Source organism: Catharus ustulatus, chromosome 1, assembly GCF_009819885.2.
Source record: "Catharus ustulatus isolate bCatUst1 chromosome 1, bCatUst1.pri.v2, whole genome shotgun sequence".
NCBI lineage: Eukaryota > Metazoa > Chordata > Aves > Passeriformes > Turdidae > Catharus > Catharus ustulatus.
This window is the reverse complement of record NC_046221.1, coordinates 20,284,109-20,300,022: the sequence shown is the minus strand read 5'-3', so window position 1 is coordinate 20,300,022 and position 15,914 is coordinate 20,284,109. Positions and strand designations below refer to the sequence as shown.

The window sequence follows — 15,914 nt, the reverse complement described above, 5'->3', positions numbered from 1 at the left end:
TGTATTTTACTTCATGTCAAAATTCAGATTAAGAATAAATTGCATTCCAATCCTGTTGTTCAGATGTAAGATTAACTGTCAGCTTTATTATATAATATTATTAGCATTAAGTATTATGCATTTCCTATGTGGTTATTAATTTGGTTTTTTTTTCCTTCTAGGTAACAGATATGATGCAAAAAGCATTATTTGATTTTTTAAAACATAGATTCGAAGGGCGGTAAGTACTTTGCAATGCAAATATACTTCAGGTTCCATTTGGGTATTACCAGATTTTTAAGAAATAATAACATTGGACAAAATTAGGAATGACAGCTAATTCCTTGATCAGCAGACTTTAGTGTGGATTGGGAGTTTTCTTGACAGAGCGTGCAGAGGCTGTGTTGCAGTGGGAAGTGTTCTGGGGCATGTATTTGTTGAGAGTGGAAAAAAGGATGTCTTCTTCTTGATGACTGCGACATTCACAGTCCAAATTGCTAGTTAACTACAGATTAAAAAGTTATTTTAAGTATTTTTCAAGTGATATCTCATCAATGCTCCCCAGGTTTTGAGCAAAGTGGCAAGAGCCTCGGCTTCTACTTCCTTACTTGGCATCCAACTTGGAAAGAGTGATAAGGGATTCTGGTGTATAGGATTGTCAAACTTTTGATCCCTCAAGATAGGAGCTTGGTTTGACAGTGGTTCTAGGCTCTGTAGTGGGAAGTTTCAAAAGGAGTGGCATGAAGGACTTGGGCAGAAATATGGTCACCCTTGGCAGAAGACCGGCTGCACTCGCTGGGTTCTGATCTGAGTGGTTGCAGCGCACTACATTGTAACACAATGGGATTTGTATTTGAGCCTCCAGGCATTACTGTGGTTCAGATGTGAAATGATAGTCTGTACCTAAAAGCAGTGCCATGGTCTATAACTCTATAACATCACAGAACCATGGAGCAGAGACATCAGATGCATTCTCTAGACATGATTTTATTGGTATTGGATCAAGATCCAGATTAATGTGTCCTAATGGCTTGACATTGGGTAGAAAAAGGGTGAAAACAGGAAGATCTTATAATATCTGTAGCTTCAAGGAATGTTCTATTTAGTTTGGAAGTGTATAGATCTGTAACACTATTCTGTGTGTCCTGCTGCTGTCAAAACTTTGAAGAGGGAGCTTGAGGTATTTTGTCAATAGCTTCAGTTCTTTAAAGTACCAGGCATTGTAGTTTAAACTGGTGGATTTTCTTAGTCACAATATTGATGTCAATACCTAACCACTTTAGTAGTCCCTCTTTATATTAGTCAGGATTGTTAACCCCTAGATAACACACCTTCAGAACTGGAAATTAACAAAACATTTGTTGCAAGACGAAGAAAATTATTGCATCTTTATGTCTTTAAGTATTTTCAAGCATGTCAGATTTTTGGTTATAGATCCAACTGTGGCAGAGTGAATCCACAAATACTCCAAATAAAATCTAGGTCTATAGTAGGAGATTTGAAACATCCCAAACTTCAGTAGCACTTGGAATCTTTACTTAAAGTTCTGAACAAATTTGCACCAGAGATTTTCAGATTCATGGTACTGCTTTGAGCTGCCACACTACTGTCCTTGCTCTTGTTGCAATTGTTTCACAATATGAATGTACACACCCTTTGTTTTGAGAGCAGACTTGGTCTTCCTCATGTGATGTTTCTCAAAGACTTGAAAATGTCCTCAGAAAGATGGTAAAAAGTCTTAAAATGAAAAAAAGCATTTTTCACAGATAGACTGATAAATCTAGCGTTGTTCAGTATACCATAATTTCATTTTAAAAGGCAAAAATTTTCTATTGCCTGTAGGAAGAAAGACTGGCAGAAAAAAATCCAAATCAACACAAAAAAACCAAAAAGCGGTAAAAATTTGTAGTGTCCTTCCATTAGCAAATAAAGAAAACCAGTAAGTATCCCAACAAACACATTTAATGTAATTTCAAGACAAATGGCACAATCTTTAAGGAGTTGTGCCAGAAATCACAATCTTTGGCTATGCTTTTAGTTTAAGTTAAATCACACCTAGACTTCCTAAATTATATTACTAATCAGTATTGTGCGCATAATTCTGTTTTTTCATATTAGCTTCTGGCTGTTACATTTTTTAGATAAGTGCATACACATGTTGAGTTCATTGGGAAATGGCCTATTGGATTACATTTCAGATGAACAAACAGCATCTGACTGTGCTTGCTAGAGAGGAGCCCTCCTACTTCTTAACAAATCCATTTCCTCTTTTAAATTGCAAGTAAAATCCTACAAGGAAGAACAAGGGAATACCATCAGTCTGATTTAACTCTCAGCACTGGAAAAATTTGACCTCTAAACCTCATCAGACCAGAGAGTTTGAAAAGGAACTTAAGGGTGCATTTTGACCCTGTAAAGCAAAACAAAGCAAAGTAACTTTTTGCCTAGAAAGAAGAATATACAGAAGGTTATGTAGCATTTCAATGCAAACAACTGAAAGTAACCACTAATTTCTTGGCTTATCTTTTCTCATAAACACAAAACTGAACCTGCCAAATAGTCAACCTAGACTTTTCAAGTATGTACTTCTCCAAGTTACAGTTCCTATTTTTAGATGGCTAGCATATTGCTAGCATGAATCTTTCTGGAAAATTATAGGTAGCTCTTGCACTCTGTTAGAAAAACACATGCTAGTAAACTGAACAATAAAAAAGCCAAGAAACACAAACCAAAACCAACAAAAAAACCCTGAGTTATATTGCTGGACTCATTTCCCTGGTAAGCCTTACCTTTACAGTTTAATTCTGCATATCCCTACATGTCTTACAGGTATGGCTAAAGTAAGCCAGGTTGTCATTCAGTGCCATTCAAGAAGTCAGGGAAAGGAGAAACCAGCCTGATTATACTGGGGATGCTGGTGAAATGTCAGACCCTCACTAGACCTGGAGATCCTAGGGAAGTCCCATTTTCTGCAACAATCCCTGACCTCCTCCTGCCTCCCCTCTCCTCAGGCATGTGTAAGAGGATGACTTACCAGTAGCTATTGTAAAGTTAGATAAAGTTTTTTCTCTGTTCACATTGGGTGAAGCATAGTGTGCTGCTGAGAACTTATTTTCCTGTAGTCTTAACCATCTTCTGGTGTCAAACAATAATTCTCCCCACACTGCTGAAAGATCAATAAGGTTCAGTACTCTTTTGCTGTATTTATTTTGCAGTATATCAATTACACGAGTCACAGCAGACATCTCGCTTGCCAAACGCTCAGTATTAAACAATCCCAGTAAGCATGCGATAATAGAGCGATCTAACACGAGATCAAGCCTAGGTAAGTACCTGTAATGATCCTGTCTACAAATTGCCTGTGAAGTATGCTACTCTCATTTCATATGTGTATGCTAAAAATAGCCTTCTCTCTGCTGTGAGAAAATCACAGTTCCCATAATTCAGAAATCCTGGCACTAGAAATCATTTTAAAGTCACTATCAGATAAACTTCTTATAGTGTCAATTTTGGTTTATTCTGATTATGCTCAGTTTTCGTGTTTTGCTGCTTGCCTCAGTGGGGAGAGGCAGCCATCCATATCAAATATGAAGACATGTTCTGGTTAAATAGAATTGACAGTTTTCAAATACTTGGAATTATATGGATATTATTGATATTATGCATTGTTTCTGATAAGATTACTAGTAGTGATAGCTACTGACATGAAATCTGAGAAAAAATTATTGAAGTCTGCATTTTATGAATTTTGTTTCATTTTAAACTAATTGTAAGTTTGGTACAAAAAAAGGAAGGATGCAAAAATGGAGATGTTTTTAAAAAGCTGTAAAGCTGCATTCATAGGCTAAGTATCTGTCATCATACATGAGTCTTTTTGTACTGAAGCTTGTCCAGCTGTATTAATAATTAAACATTTATTACCCAGAAAGAAAAATAAGCTTATCTGGGAAGTTTTAATTAAACGTAACCATTTACAGTAGAGGTGGCTGCACTGGAGCTTCCCATCCCAAGGTGTCCTTAGAGTTAGGAGGAAAAGGTGGTCATTTTGGAGTGTTAATTCCTGACTGCCTTTGCCTTTCCTCTAGTGTGAGATGTATTTTATCCAGGACTCTGGTGCTGTCACTAGTGCATTCCCTGTGTAGAGACACCTGGAGGTCTGGGGGAAGGTTCCCTGTCCATGGCAGGGGAACTAGAGGATCTTTAAGGTCCTTTCCAGTAGAGACCATTCTGTGATTCTGAGATGAATCCTACCAGGAATTTACGTACAGTAATTTCATGAATACAAGCCGCACCAATTTGACTAAGATTTTGCTCCTAAACCGGAAATGTGGCTAATAAACAGGAGCGGCTAATATGTGAATAATTTTCTGACATTTACAACCTCAGAAGTGCCAGCCAGAGTGCCGAGCCGAGCAGCTGCAAAGTCGTCATTTTGTGATTGTTACAAATCGCTACTCTGTTGCACCGCGGGTGGAGCCTGACTGCCTGCAGGCAGCACGGGGGGTGGGGAGAGAGGCGGGAGAGGTCTTTCCTTCCCTCCTCTGCCACAGCCCGGGAAAGAGACGGGGGGGCACCCGGCGCCGCCATTGCCGCGGCTCTGGGAGGCGGCGGGGGACCCGGGCCACCATTGCTGTGGCCCGGGGAGGAGGGGAGGGACCCGCGCCGCCACTGCCGTGGCTCTGGGAGGCAGCGGGGGGCTCCGTCCCTGCCTGCCACCGCAGGGCAGTGCCAGGCCGTGGTGACCGAGCCCAGTGGCAGCGGCGGTTGGCCCCCAGTGGTCCCGCCGAGCGGCAGCGCCGGGCTGGGCTACCTGGCCCCGTCAGCAGCCCCGAGCGGGCCGAGCCTGCACAGCCCGAGCCGAGCCAGTAAACCCCGCCCTGCCGCCGTTCTGTTACTATTTGGCAACTTTGTTGCACGCGGGTCCTCGCTGTGAACGACAGAGCGGCTTATACTCGGGTGCGGCTTATTTATGGACAAAAACCGAAATATTTGCCAACACCCATAAATGCGGCTTATACTCAGTGCGGCTTGTATTCGTGAATTTACTGTACTCATGTAAGGCTTGACTGAGACACGGAACAAAAGATCCATAAAAAATCCTGCACAAGTCCCCCATCAAATACAAAAAAATGGGGAACTTGCTGCATTCAGGGTGAATACTCCAGTCATGTTTCTTCTGCCTTTACAGACCTGCAGGTTCCTCTTAGTAGCCTTTGAGAGAGATTGGTTTCCCCTGGACACAGCATTGCATATTGGAAAATTTTAAATTTTGTGAAACAAGAACTATTAAATAAGTTCTTATCAGTTTTGCAACAAAAAAAAAATTTCCAACAACACCTGAACTGTGACTGAATATTTAAAGTTTGCCTAATATACTATTACTTTTGAATAAACTTCTCCACCTTAAAAATTTTGACTTCCCTCTCTCGAAAATTTCTTTCATAAAACTTTTACTTTCAGCTATATGGAGTCTTTGAATTTTTACTTGAAAGTAGTCTGTAGCTTCCAAGTGTGTCTTATTTTATGTGTTTTCAAATATCAAAATGCAATGTACTGTAACAACATAATTAATATCTTTACACACAAGAATATTCTTCTGTGTGAATTTCAGTCTTGTCACCATAATTGTTTAATAAATGAAAAGATTAGGTTATTTTGAGTAGGACTCACTTATTTTGAGTAGGACTGAAAATTGGTAATAAGTATAGAAGTCAACTAGTCATGGAACAAAAAGAATCATGATGAGTAAGTCTCCAGCCTCATCAGCAAAGCTTGTGCAATTTTGCAATACTGTACAGTAAAAGCTGCATATATTAATTCCTTATGCTAAAATATTTTCATATATGCGAAACACCTATCACAAAATTCTATACAGGAAATAGAATCAATAAAAATTGAATGCTGGCCAATCTTGTACATCTTTATCTCATGGGGAACCACACTCTTGAGAGCATCAACATTTTTTCTTTGTGTCAAGGTACTTTTTCAGATGAAGGTATTTAAAGTGTGAGTTCTGGCAGAACCTCAGTTTGAAACACCCAAAGGATGACAGTGTTTATGTATTTATGCAAATATGTGGATAGATAGGTAGATGTGTCTCTCTAGTTTTTGTAACAGGCCTGTTGTTAACTAAGATTTCCTGCTACATATCAGTTTTTCAGTTTGCATATAATTTTTCTAAAAATTAACTGATTTTTAAAATATCTTTGAAGATCTTTGACCAGAGCAACTGGGTCATTCTAACATTAAGTTAGGGCAAAAATTAATTTTACGTATGCTAAAATATTCTCAAACCCTTTTCTTTCAGAAGCCATTGTTCTAATAATCTAGCAGAGTTTTGAAATTTGGTAGCGAACTGAACAAAATTCCAGTTACATGTTTCTGGTCAATTTTATGAAAATAGTGAGAAAACTCGACCAAATTATTAGAAGCTGCTACTAACACATGCCAAGATTTGCATCTGAATTGCTTGAAGACTCAGCTTTCCTTGGCAAGATCCAGCAATGATGCTGAGCAGAACTTGTTCCCAGAAGACTGAATCAGGGCAGCCAAGCAGAACTGAGGTGAAAAGATGCTCATTATTAAATTTGCAATCCCTCCTTTGCTGTGCAGCATGGAGAATGGAATAAAAAGTCGTTTACTTTAAAGATGTTCCCCTGGAGGAACAGGCAAGAAGACAAGTGGTGCAAATCCATTATGGAAAAGGTTAGACTTATGGAGAAGGAGTAGGATAGGCAAACCCATGATAAAGCACCTCCAGGTCAGTGCTCTAGGCATGGCATGAACCATGGGAGGACAGAAATAAGACAGGAAGTCAGGAAGGGAAGTGATGTGGCAGCACTGTTTGGAGGAAAACTGAGATAAAAAGGTAACTGCTTTTGTATGACAGTGGGAAAAGCCTTGTAGAATGCAAAAGAAACAAGTACAAGGCATGTTACAGCCTACTTCTTGCCTACCTCCAATGTACCTCAAGGCAGAAATAAGAGTCAGAATCAGAAATCATTGCAGTGTGCTAGTAGGTGACAACACACCACTGCTGTGAGTATTTAGGTGGCTGTAGTAGAAGAGGTGAGTGGCAATATCACACTATATAGTGGATTTATTTTTTTTCAGTTTGTGTGATGAATTTGCTATAAGTCAACAAAATATCCTATGAAAGAATATTATTAGTTTTACATATTCAATTAGTGCAAAATAAAGGTAGAAAGTGATAATAAGAAGGCTAAGGGTGCAGCTTTTTAGTGTCTTTAGGTTATGTATGCTGTGATCCAATCTTGGGTCAAATATTTACAGGCTACTTTACCATGAGTCCTCTGCCTTAATATTCTTGAAAAATGTATAGAGTAATGTAGGGAATTGGATGCAGTGCAATTGTGCCTTTGCTGCTTCTGATACAGAACTGGTTTAGTTACAGACTTTATGAAGATGGCTATTTTTTCCCAGTGTTCTTTGTATGCTTCAAGAATCTTTTGTAGAGATACTGAGTGCTGCAGCTGAAGGCTTTGGACCTGTCAAATAATAATGTATACCATCAGAATCAAATAATATATATAATCAGAATCAGCATGTTGCATGGTAATGCACTGACTTGGAGAAGGGAGATGGAAAGTAAGCAGTCCTTTATGGACTACTGGAGCTCCTGTTGCGTACCTTGTAAAATATCAGCCTTGTGGATCCTCATTCCCCAGAAGTTCTCTTATTTTAGGCTCTGCTCTTTGTAGACATTTAACTGGGGAGATAGTCTTTTCATTCCCAGCCTAGCTCAAATAATTTTTTTCCTTCTCTCAGATCAGTACTGATACTCTGTGCTGACACTACAAAGCAGCATCAGGAATGTCCTGAGTCTTAGTACAGGTTTCTAAAAGAAGCTTCAAGGTTATGTTCCATTTTGGAAGAAAGAATCCCCAGGAATCAGGATTTCCTGTGTTTCTATTCTGAATATAACTTCTACTGCTAATTACTCTAAAGAATCAGACGCTACATTTCTGAAAATTAATCCCCCCGAGTTATTCATAACTTGTGATTATTCTTTGTAATTCAGTTTTCTCTTTGGAATATACTAATAATTCCAGCTTCTCACCTAACTGAGATGTTTAACAGGGAAAAATCTTTTTTTGCATATAGCACCAAAGTAAGCTCCACAAAATAGGCCATAAATATTTTATGCGTTCTGTTTTCAGAGAAAGATTAGAGCCATGTGTTCTAAATGAGATGTATGAGATGTGAAACACGTATTTGACAATGGAGAGAAAGTAAATTATTCAATGACTTCTTATAAGTAGACAGTGTATGGAGTTGCATACTGAATGAGATAGCAGCCCTAAAGGAGCAACTATATTATATGTTCCTGAATGTGCTCTCTTATAATACAGATCACAAAAGATTTGGTTTAGGAGAGCTATTTTTGCATTTTGGATTTTATTATCATTAGTTTTGCAGCCAATAGTATTCTCTACTAATACAGTTTTTACAGATACATCATTAAGTCCGGACTCACATCACATTTTTTCTTTCCTAGTATCTGCTGCAGGTCTGCTCAGGGTCCTGGAAAACAATTTTTTTCTCTGCCTACATTTTTCTTTCCATAAAATTAAAATAATAGGGTCTTTTCACTGGGGGGGTGGGGGCTGGAGTGGGGGGTGGGGAAGGAATTTAAAAAAACCCAGAATTTAAGCAAATACTAAATTTGTCCTGATGTTTCTGTTGTTTGGTTTTCTGGGGTTTTTTTGGGGTTTTTTTGGTTTTTTTGTCCAGACTATCTACAATGACTTAATTCTGGCCTATGTATTTGAAACTGGTTTTTATCATAATAAAAATTTATTCTTGTTAAGCAAAAACAGGGGGATGTTTTGTTTGTTTTGGTTTGCTCTGAAAGGGTCTCCTGGCTGCACAGCTATGAAATGTGGGGAGATGAGTTGCTCTATTCTCTCTCCTTATTGAACAGTCATTGGCACGTGGACAGAGATGTGGTTTATTCCTACATCGGATGTAATTTAAAAATGCCTTCTTGCAGAAATATATATATATATATTTATTTGCTGTATAACATATATAGCAAATATAGCTCCCCAGAACTGCTTTATGTTAATCCAGATCCCTCCTTCCTCCAGACTCAATGGAAAGCTATTTTTTTATTCATCAAACTTTATATAGTGCTACCTCATGCATCCAGGCCACTGATCTACCCCTTGCTTACGATCACATTTGTGAGCAGCAGTTGAAACTGCAGCAGAGAAGGCTATTTCTTAGACTTCTGAAAATATTTTGTTGATTTTTAACTGTTACATATTAATAATTAATAATAATTGAACTCTACTTTTTAATAAGTGTTCTGTCAATTACTGAAGGTAGTACAGAGGTATTGTGCTTGATACATTAAAGCCAAATATTTTTCTCTGGGAAATAAATGTACATCTTTTTGAGAACTCTTACCTTATCACCCAATACAGGTCTGCAATGTTGTAAATAGCACAGAAAACTGTTAAGCGAGCACCTTCCTTTGGAATGATTTTATAGACAAACTAGAATTAATTTCAAAGAGACATACACCAACAATGTGATAATCAGAAATGGGAATAGCCATGAGAAACTGGATTTACAGGATTACAGGGGAGCCTCAATCAGCTTGTAATGGTACACACACCTATCGACTGACAGTTTGCTTTTGTAATGGAATCAGTTAAAAATAGACTTGGGATTTGACTCATTGGAAACCAATGCTGCCACTGAATATCTAGTATAAAATTAATGTTCTCGAGAACTTTTTAAAAATTGTGTCTGACTCATAAGGATTTAGGTGGATAGTACAGTCTTATTCCTCTCTGTCCTGGTTTGAGACAGGACACTCTCTAATTAAGCTTGTTTTGATGTAAGAGAAATGTTTGCTTGTCAATATTGTTGCATGTTTTAACACATGAGATGTTAGAAGTAAATTGAAGGAAAGGGCAAATTTCTTTAAAAGCCTAGAAGAAATCTGTGGTTTTGAACAGATTTTTTTTTTCTCCAAGAAGGTACAGTATGTGGTTAAATCTTATTCATCTGAAAATCAGCCCAAATTGGCTTAGTCAGTTTTTATATGGACACATGCCATTTGCAGAAACTGAACCAGCTTTGTGCTTTTGCTGCATTTCTGTGTCAAAAGAACCCAAACCTTTTTCTGTGTATGTTACACTTGTTATAACCTTACCTCATGCTGTATGCTTTGTACAAAACCTGATTGTGTTGGCTTTTTCCATTCTTTGCTTCATTAATGCTCTCCCTTTCCAGATGTTTTAGGTATGTATACAAGCTTGCAAATTACTTTTCCTGCTGTTTTGTGTTCAGTGCTTTATTGTACCTGACAGAACCACCGTGTGTTTCTCGCATCTGGCTCACTGACAGACAAAAGCTGATACTGTACTGTGTTGCTAAGTCTTTCTTTTAGAAAACCTTGCTGGTTTTCCTTATTTATTTTCAAATAATTCTAAAAATAGAGTTGACATTGACAAGTAAACACTGCAGATTAGGTATTCCTTATTTCTGAGGTGTGTGTACCTAATCTGCATGGTGTAACACAGACGTGTGACCGTGGATGTAAAACGTATCATTGTGTTCATGGTAAATCGATTGCCATCACGTGCCTGGGAGTCTGTTTATTTGCTTTCCATGTGCATATGCAGTAACCTGTCAGGCATTACACTCACCTAGTTTGCATGTGCAATTGAGCACCTACGTTTGGAAGGCTGTCTCCATAAAGTGTCATTAGGTTGATGACCCAAAGTTTTGTCTTCTGGAAATGAAATAGAAATGCTCGAAGAAATAGTAGTGGATTAGCTGTGCAAATTTCAGCCTTGTGGGTTTTTTTTCCTTGATATTTGTGTGAAAAGCCTATTGAATTCTTGAAACTGGTAACCATTTATTTGTTAAAAATATATATATATATATACTCTGTATATTATATACATATATAATATTACTATTTATTCTCCATGTCTGGTAATTTAATGATAGTTGTGGTATATGGTAAGTTTCAAGTAAATGTTTCCTTAACTATAAATCAAAGGTAGTTTTAAAAGAGTGCTAGCTAGGCCTCATAAAAATTCTTCATTACCTACAGAGACCAAGGAATGGGAATGCAAAATTTGGACTTAACCAAGAGTGCATTTCTTTCCCAAAGTCTCAGAGATTTTAATATAATTTAAAGAAAATAAAGGGGATGTTCAGTGTGTTATGGAATATCTTGATTGTCCCTTTATAATTTTATCTTAAAAATAGCTGTGACAAATGTCCATAACTCTCACTCTCAAATGTTAAATATGTTAACCTGGTAAACCTGAACCTGTCTTGAACCAGAATGCAGTAAAATAGCAGCCAAGAGCTTTTGGGTTTCCACAAGGACTAGATATACTTCTTTTTGCCCACAAATGGGGAAAGAGTAGCACAAAGTTAGTGAACCTGTTATAATTTATCAGTCTCACATGTCCCAAAATCCTCTTTTATACTGCTGGGACAGCCTTAATTTTCTTTACATCTAAGGTCAGAGTTTGCCTAATGAATTCTTTAGATAGTTCTGTATTAGAAGTTTGTTACTAACTTTCCAATGTTCTAACTTACAAATAAGGTTTTCATACAGACAAAGCATTTAAATGCAATTTCCTTGAGTATTTTCAAAAGGTATATGAAGGAAAAAAATTCTTGATTTCTGTAAATTAGAAATAATTCCTAGCAACTTATCCTTATATTTTCTCATGATACTGCACAGAAATATGTGTGATAATTACAATAAAACAAAACACGTGCTCAAAACAAAGTAGTGTAGCAATGTGTTAGAATAATTTCTAAGGTTATAGATATCTGTGTAAGGATACATGGATAGGTCAGTAAAATATTTTTAGCTAGTTAGCTGTTTGTTTAAGAGTACAGTTTACTTCCCTTAAAACTGTTCACACTGTAGGGTTGAATTGATCCAGGTTTTTTCCTTTCTCCTGGGCTGATTGAAGTTGAGGTTTGTGTCCATATTTTATCCAAGACTAAAAGTTTGTGTTGTTTAACCAGAATGCAAAGAAGTCTGGGTTCAGTTCTGTTTTCTGCTAAGACAGGAATGGACTCATCATTCCCATTGCCATCTCAGGGCTACGATCACCTTTAGGATGGCTCTTGGTTGGTCCTGCTGAGTCTTACGCACTTTGCATAATAATTAAACTTTCTCTGGAGAAGGAACTGCAATCCATGTGTTTTGCCTCCCACTCTGTGCATCAGGCAGCAGAGTCAGTATCTCTCCCACTCAGTGAATACGCAAATGTTTTGTGGCATACCATCAGCAGGAGGGGTTGAATAGCCAGGGATGGAGTAGTTCCACATGCACATCTGCGAGAAAGGCTGAACATTTTTATTTATGCTTGCTCTGAAAAAAACAGCAGTCCAAAGGAACACTTATTTGGTGCCTATATATGGACTAGATCAATAAAAACCTATAGCAGTGCACTGTGTAATGAGGCATGTTGCACAAATACCCAGGTTATTGGCAGCCTGACATGAAGATATCCATTCAGAACTATGCAGAGAATTTTGCTTGATCCCGTGGACAAAAGAAATTTTAGTCTGCTTCTTTGCCCAGTTATCCTATTACAATTACTCCTTAACAGAGTGTAGGAGAGCTTGATGATAGGAGCAGTGCTGTGCTGCTGCATGGCACATTCTGGAGCTGCAGTGGTTCTTCCTGGCACAGTCATTTCAGTGCACCCTTGTGCAGTGCTCAGCCACTTGTGTTGCTGCTGCAATCTGCTGCTTTCAATGTTTTCCATTCATAGGCCATTAAAATTTACTTCCAGTTTAAACTTGGCATAAGAAACATCATTCCATGAATGTTGTTGTTTTGCTAGCCCAGAGAAATGAGGCAGGAAGTAGACATTTTTATGTGCCATTCAGTATTTTTAAATGACACTATCTGATTTGTATTTTCACATAATTACAGTGCTGCATTTCAGGAGATGTTAGTCCATTAAAAATAGATCTTGGTTATGTTGAGATTTCCAGACATCGATTCTGTCAATACCACTTGGACGTGTGTGTACATTAAAAGCCATCTGAATTCTGCCTAAAGTGAGCCTCAGCAGGCAGGAGGAGGAAAACCCTGCGTTCCTGCAGCACCTCGCCCCACAGCTCCCCTTCATCAGAGCCCAGCCAGGAGCTCCAGGCAGAGCAGCAGACATGCTTCTCTCCTCTCTGCCTTATCCCTTGCAGGAGCCCCATCTGTTAGGCATGAGTAACACATGCAGCCACTTTTCCTGGAAAATATTGTCATCCTCCCACTCCCACCCTCCCCTTTTTACGTAACAAGCTAGTGGCTAAGGTATTTGATGGAGACCAGGGAAATCTAAATATATCCACAAAACTACATTTAGGATAGACATTTGATTAAAACACCTGCAATCCAGGCATCTTTTGACCATTTGCCTGAGGACTAAGCTAAAGCATTTATTCCCTCTTGCTTATATTTTTCAAGACTATTTCCTTCTTATCTGGATATGCTGGAGCAGAGGCAGAAAGCATTCTGCTCCCCAGCACTGGGACACCCCAGTGTCGCAGTGAGGAGGGTCATGTAATCCTGCCTGGAGACCATAGAACTGAACCTCCCTCCCTGGGGGAGGAATGAACACTGCCCAGCTCCCTGCCTGCCCAGAGCAGCCCTGCTGCTTGAGGGGAGGGAAGAGGAAGATGAGAAGAAAGAGGCCAAACACTTATATATGTGTGGGGTTCCTTCTTAGCTTGCTCTGATGTGCTCAAACGCCTTGTAGCTTATTGGATTGCCTTCGGTAGCGCCTCGGCCTTGTTGCTTTGTTTCCAGTGAGCACAGATTCCTGGTGCAGTCCAGAGTAGCCTGCTGTGATCTGCATTCTGCTTACAGCAGTACCCCATGGAGAGAGACACTGGTGATTTTTCACTTGATATTAAGCGTGTGTATGCACACACACACTTACAAACTAAAATTTAAAATTTGAATTCTGTCGTTCAAGCTCATGATTTTCTTCTCATTAGAGACTTGTGTGGGCTCAGCTCAATGATTATCACTTCCTTTTTTAATTTTCTTGGATTTTAGATATGACCTGTACTCGTTTCTAGCACAGGATTTTTTGGTGCAAGACCTTCTATGTGGTTTTAAGACACTGGGATAAAAACTACATTTTTTTTCTTTCACCTTTGTTATGGAAATCCTGAGGTTGCCTTAAACTTCACATTACTTTAATTATAGTCATAGAGTTTAGTGCTGAATTATTTTTAAGTAACTATGTTTGTATAAAAAAATCATGGCTACTCATAGCTGTTCTCTTTAATTTATAAAATTATTTCAAAGCCATTTGTGTAAGGTGTCGCTAATAATTTTGTACTGCATGCATTGACATACACTGCATACATAGAGTTGTGTTCTTTTCATTCCATATGTCTGTAATATCAGGAGCCCAGAATGCTTTGTCTCTGTGCCTGTTGCAGTTGAAACCATAATTTACATATCTGTTACAATGAACAAAACAGAGCAACCGATACCATAGACAGGAGACAAGGTCAAATTTAATAGGATGTAAAAGTACTGTGCTCAGTTGAGAGTATGTGAATTGCACTGCTCCTTGTGAAGATGAAAATTTCTTTGCTGCCTCTACACTGTATTTTGTGCTTCACTTGGGCCTTTGCAGGCCAGATGCATGTCCATTTTGCATCTCATCCCTCTCATGGAATTGCTATATCATCAGGGTCTTGCTGAAATAAATTGCTGGCGTAGCCACTGCTCTGTCAAGCTGAGTGTCCCAGTGACTCCAGGCTGCTGTGGATGCAGCACAGGTTTGCAGGAGGGTTGTGTTTCTCCAGCTGTGTAGCATAGAGAATGTTCCTGTACCATGGCATTACATGAGTGACCCTAAGTTCCGCTGCAGTTCATCATGTTATTAGTGAATTGACAGAGATAAAATGTTGTTGTCTCTTTGCCTGTATTTTAGATGAGATTATTGTAGTGAACTGGGAAAGATTTTGTCTTAGAATTCACTTGTGAGGTCCAATTGGTGTAAAGAATATTTGTCTGCCCCAAATGGGATGAGTGATTTATTGTCCTCTCATTACACTGAATTCCTGTTAAAGGTGCAGTAGTGATACTGGTATTTAATATTTGAAAGTAAGTTTGAATATGCTGTATTTAAAGTTCTCTGGTAGATGTGTACTTACTGTTTCTTTCAGCTGACTCCTATTGTATGGAATATACTTGAGTGCTCCTGTCATTTAAAATATGTTCACTTTCTGGTTACCAAGGAGACCATATGAAATAGGTTGTAAGGGTCACTTTAAAATTTGGTAGCTGATTTCTGGGTTTGAGTGTTGTAGCTGGGCTGTCAGCATTTCATGATGATTGTCACAGTGGTTCTAATTATTTTTATGCCTCTCATTATGATTGGCAAATACAATTTATTGGAGTTCAGTGATATAACTTCACTCGTATGCCTCTCCAGTATATAAGAAGGGACACTATTATAAATAGATGGTATTCATGGAGGTGGGAAAATTGCAAAGCTATTACTGTTCTGTTTTGAAAATACCCCACTGTCACTGTTCTCAGCTCCCTATTTTAACTACCAGTGACATTTGTGTTGCTGTCCCCACATGACTTTTTGAGTTCTTTGCTTACTTTGCGCAAAAGTCTGAAAGAAAATTTGTGTTGAATTTCTTATTGTGAAGGAATTTTTTCAGGTAGAGAATTTGGTTTTTGAGAGATAGTGCTAAAGAAAAATGAAAACCAAGGCAGTAGCAGTAGATAAAGTCCTTGTTATCTAAAAAGAGAAGCTACTATTATGTAAGTAATCACAACAATCTTGTAAAGTTGTAATTCAAAGAAGATTCCAAGCAAAATGAAAGTTTTTCCAGAAGCTGAAGAAGTACTCTAAGGAGCAGGAGATCAGGACCTCTTCAGCTAC

The 15,914-nt window shown here is 38.4% G+C and overlaps 1 protein-coding gene across 16 annotated transcripts in view; it reads left to right on the top strand.

The window, feature by feature from the left end:
* CACNB2 (calcium voltage-gated channel auxiliary subunit beta 2) overlaps positions 1–15,914 on the top strand; it is a 261,106-nt gene that overhangs the window by 227,162 nt on the left and 18,030 nt on the right. For 10 of the 16 annotated variants that reach the window (XM_033067159.2, XM_033067193.2, XM_033067168.2 and 7 more), the window contains 3 exons: positions 162–220; positions 3,195–3,304; positions 10,246–10,254. In XM_033067159.2, coding sequence (XP_032923050.1) covers positions 162–220; positions 3,195–3,304; positions 10,246–10,254 — 178 coding nt within the window. The remainder of the gene's footprint in view (positions 1–161; positions 221–3,194; positions 3,305–10,245; positions 10,255–15,914) is intronic. The other 6 variants (XM_033067176.2, XM_033067219.2, XM_033067209.2 and 3 more) reach the window with 1 other exon arrangement.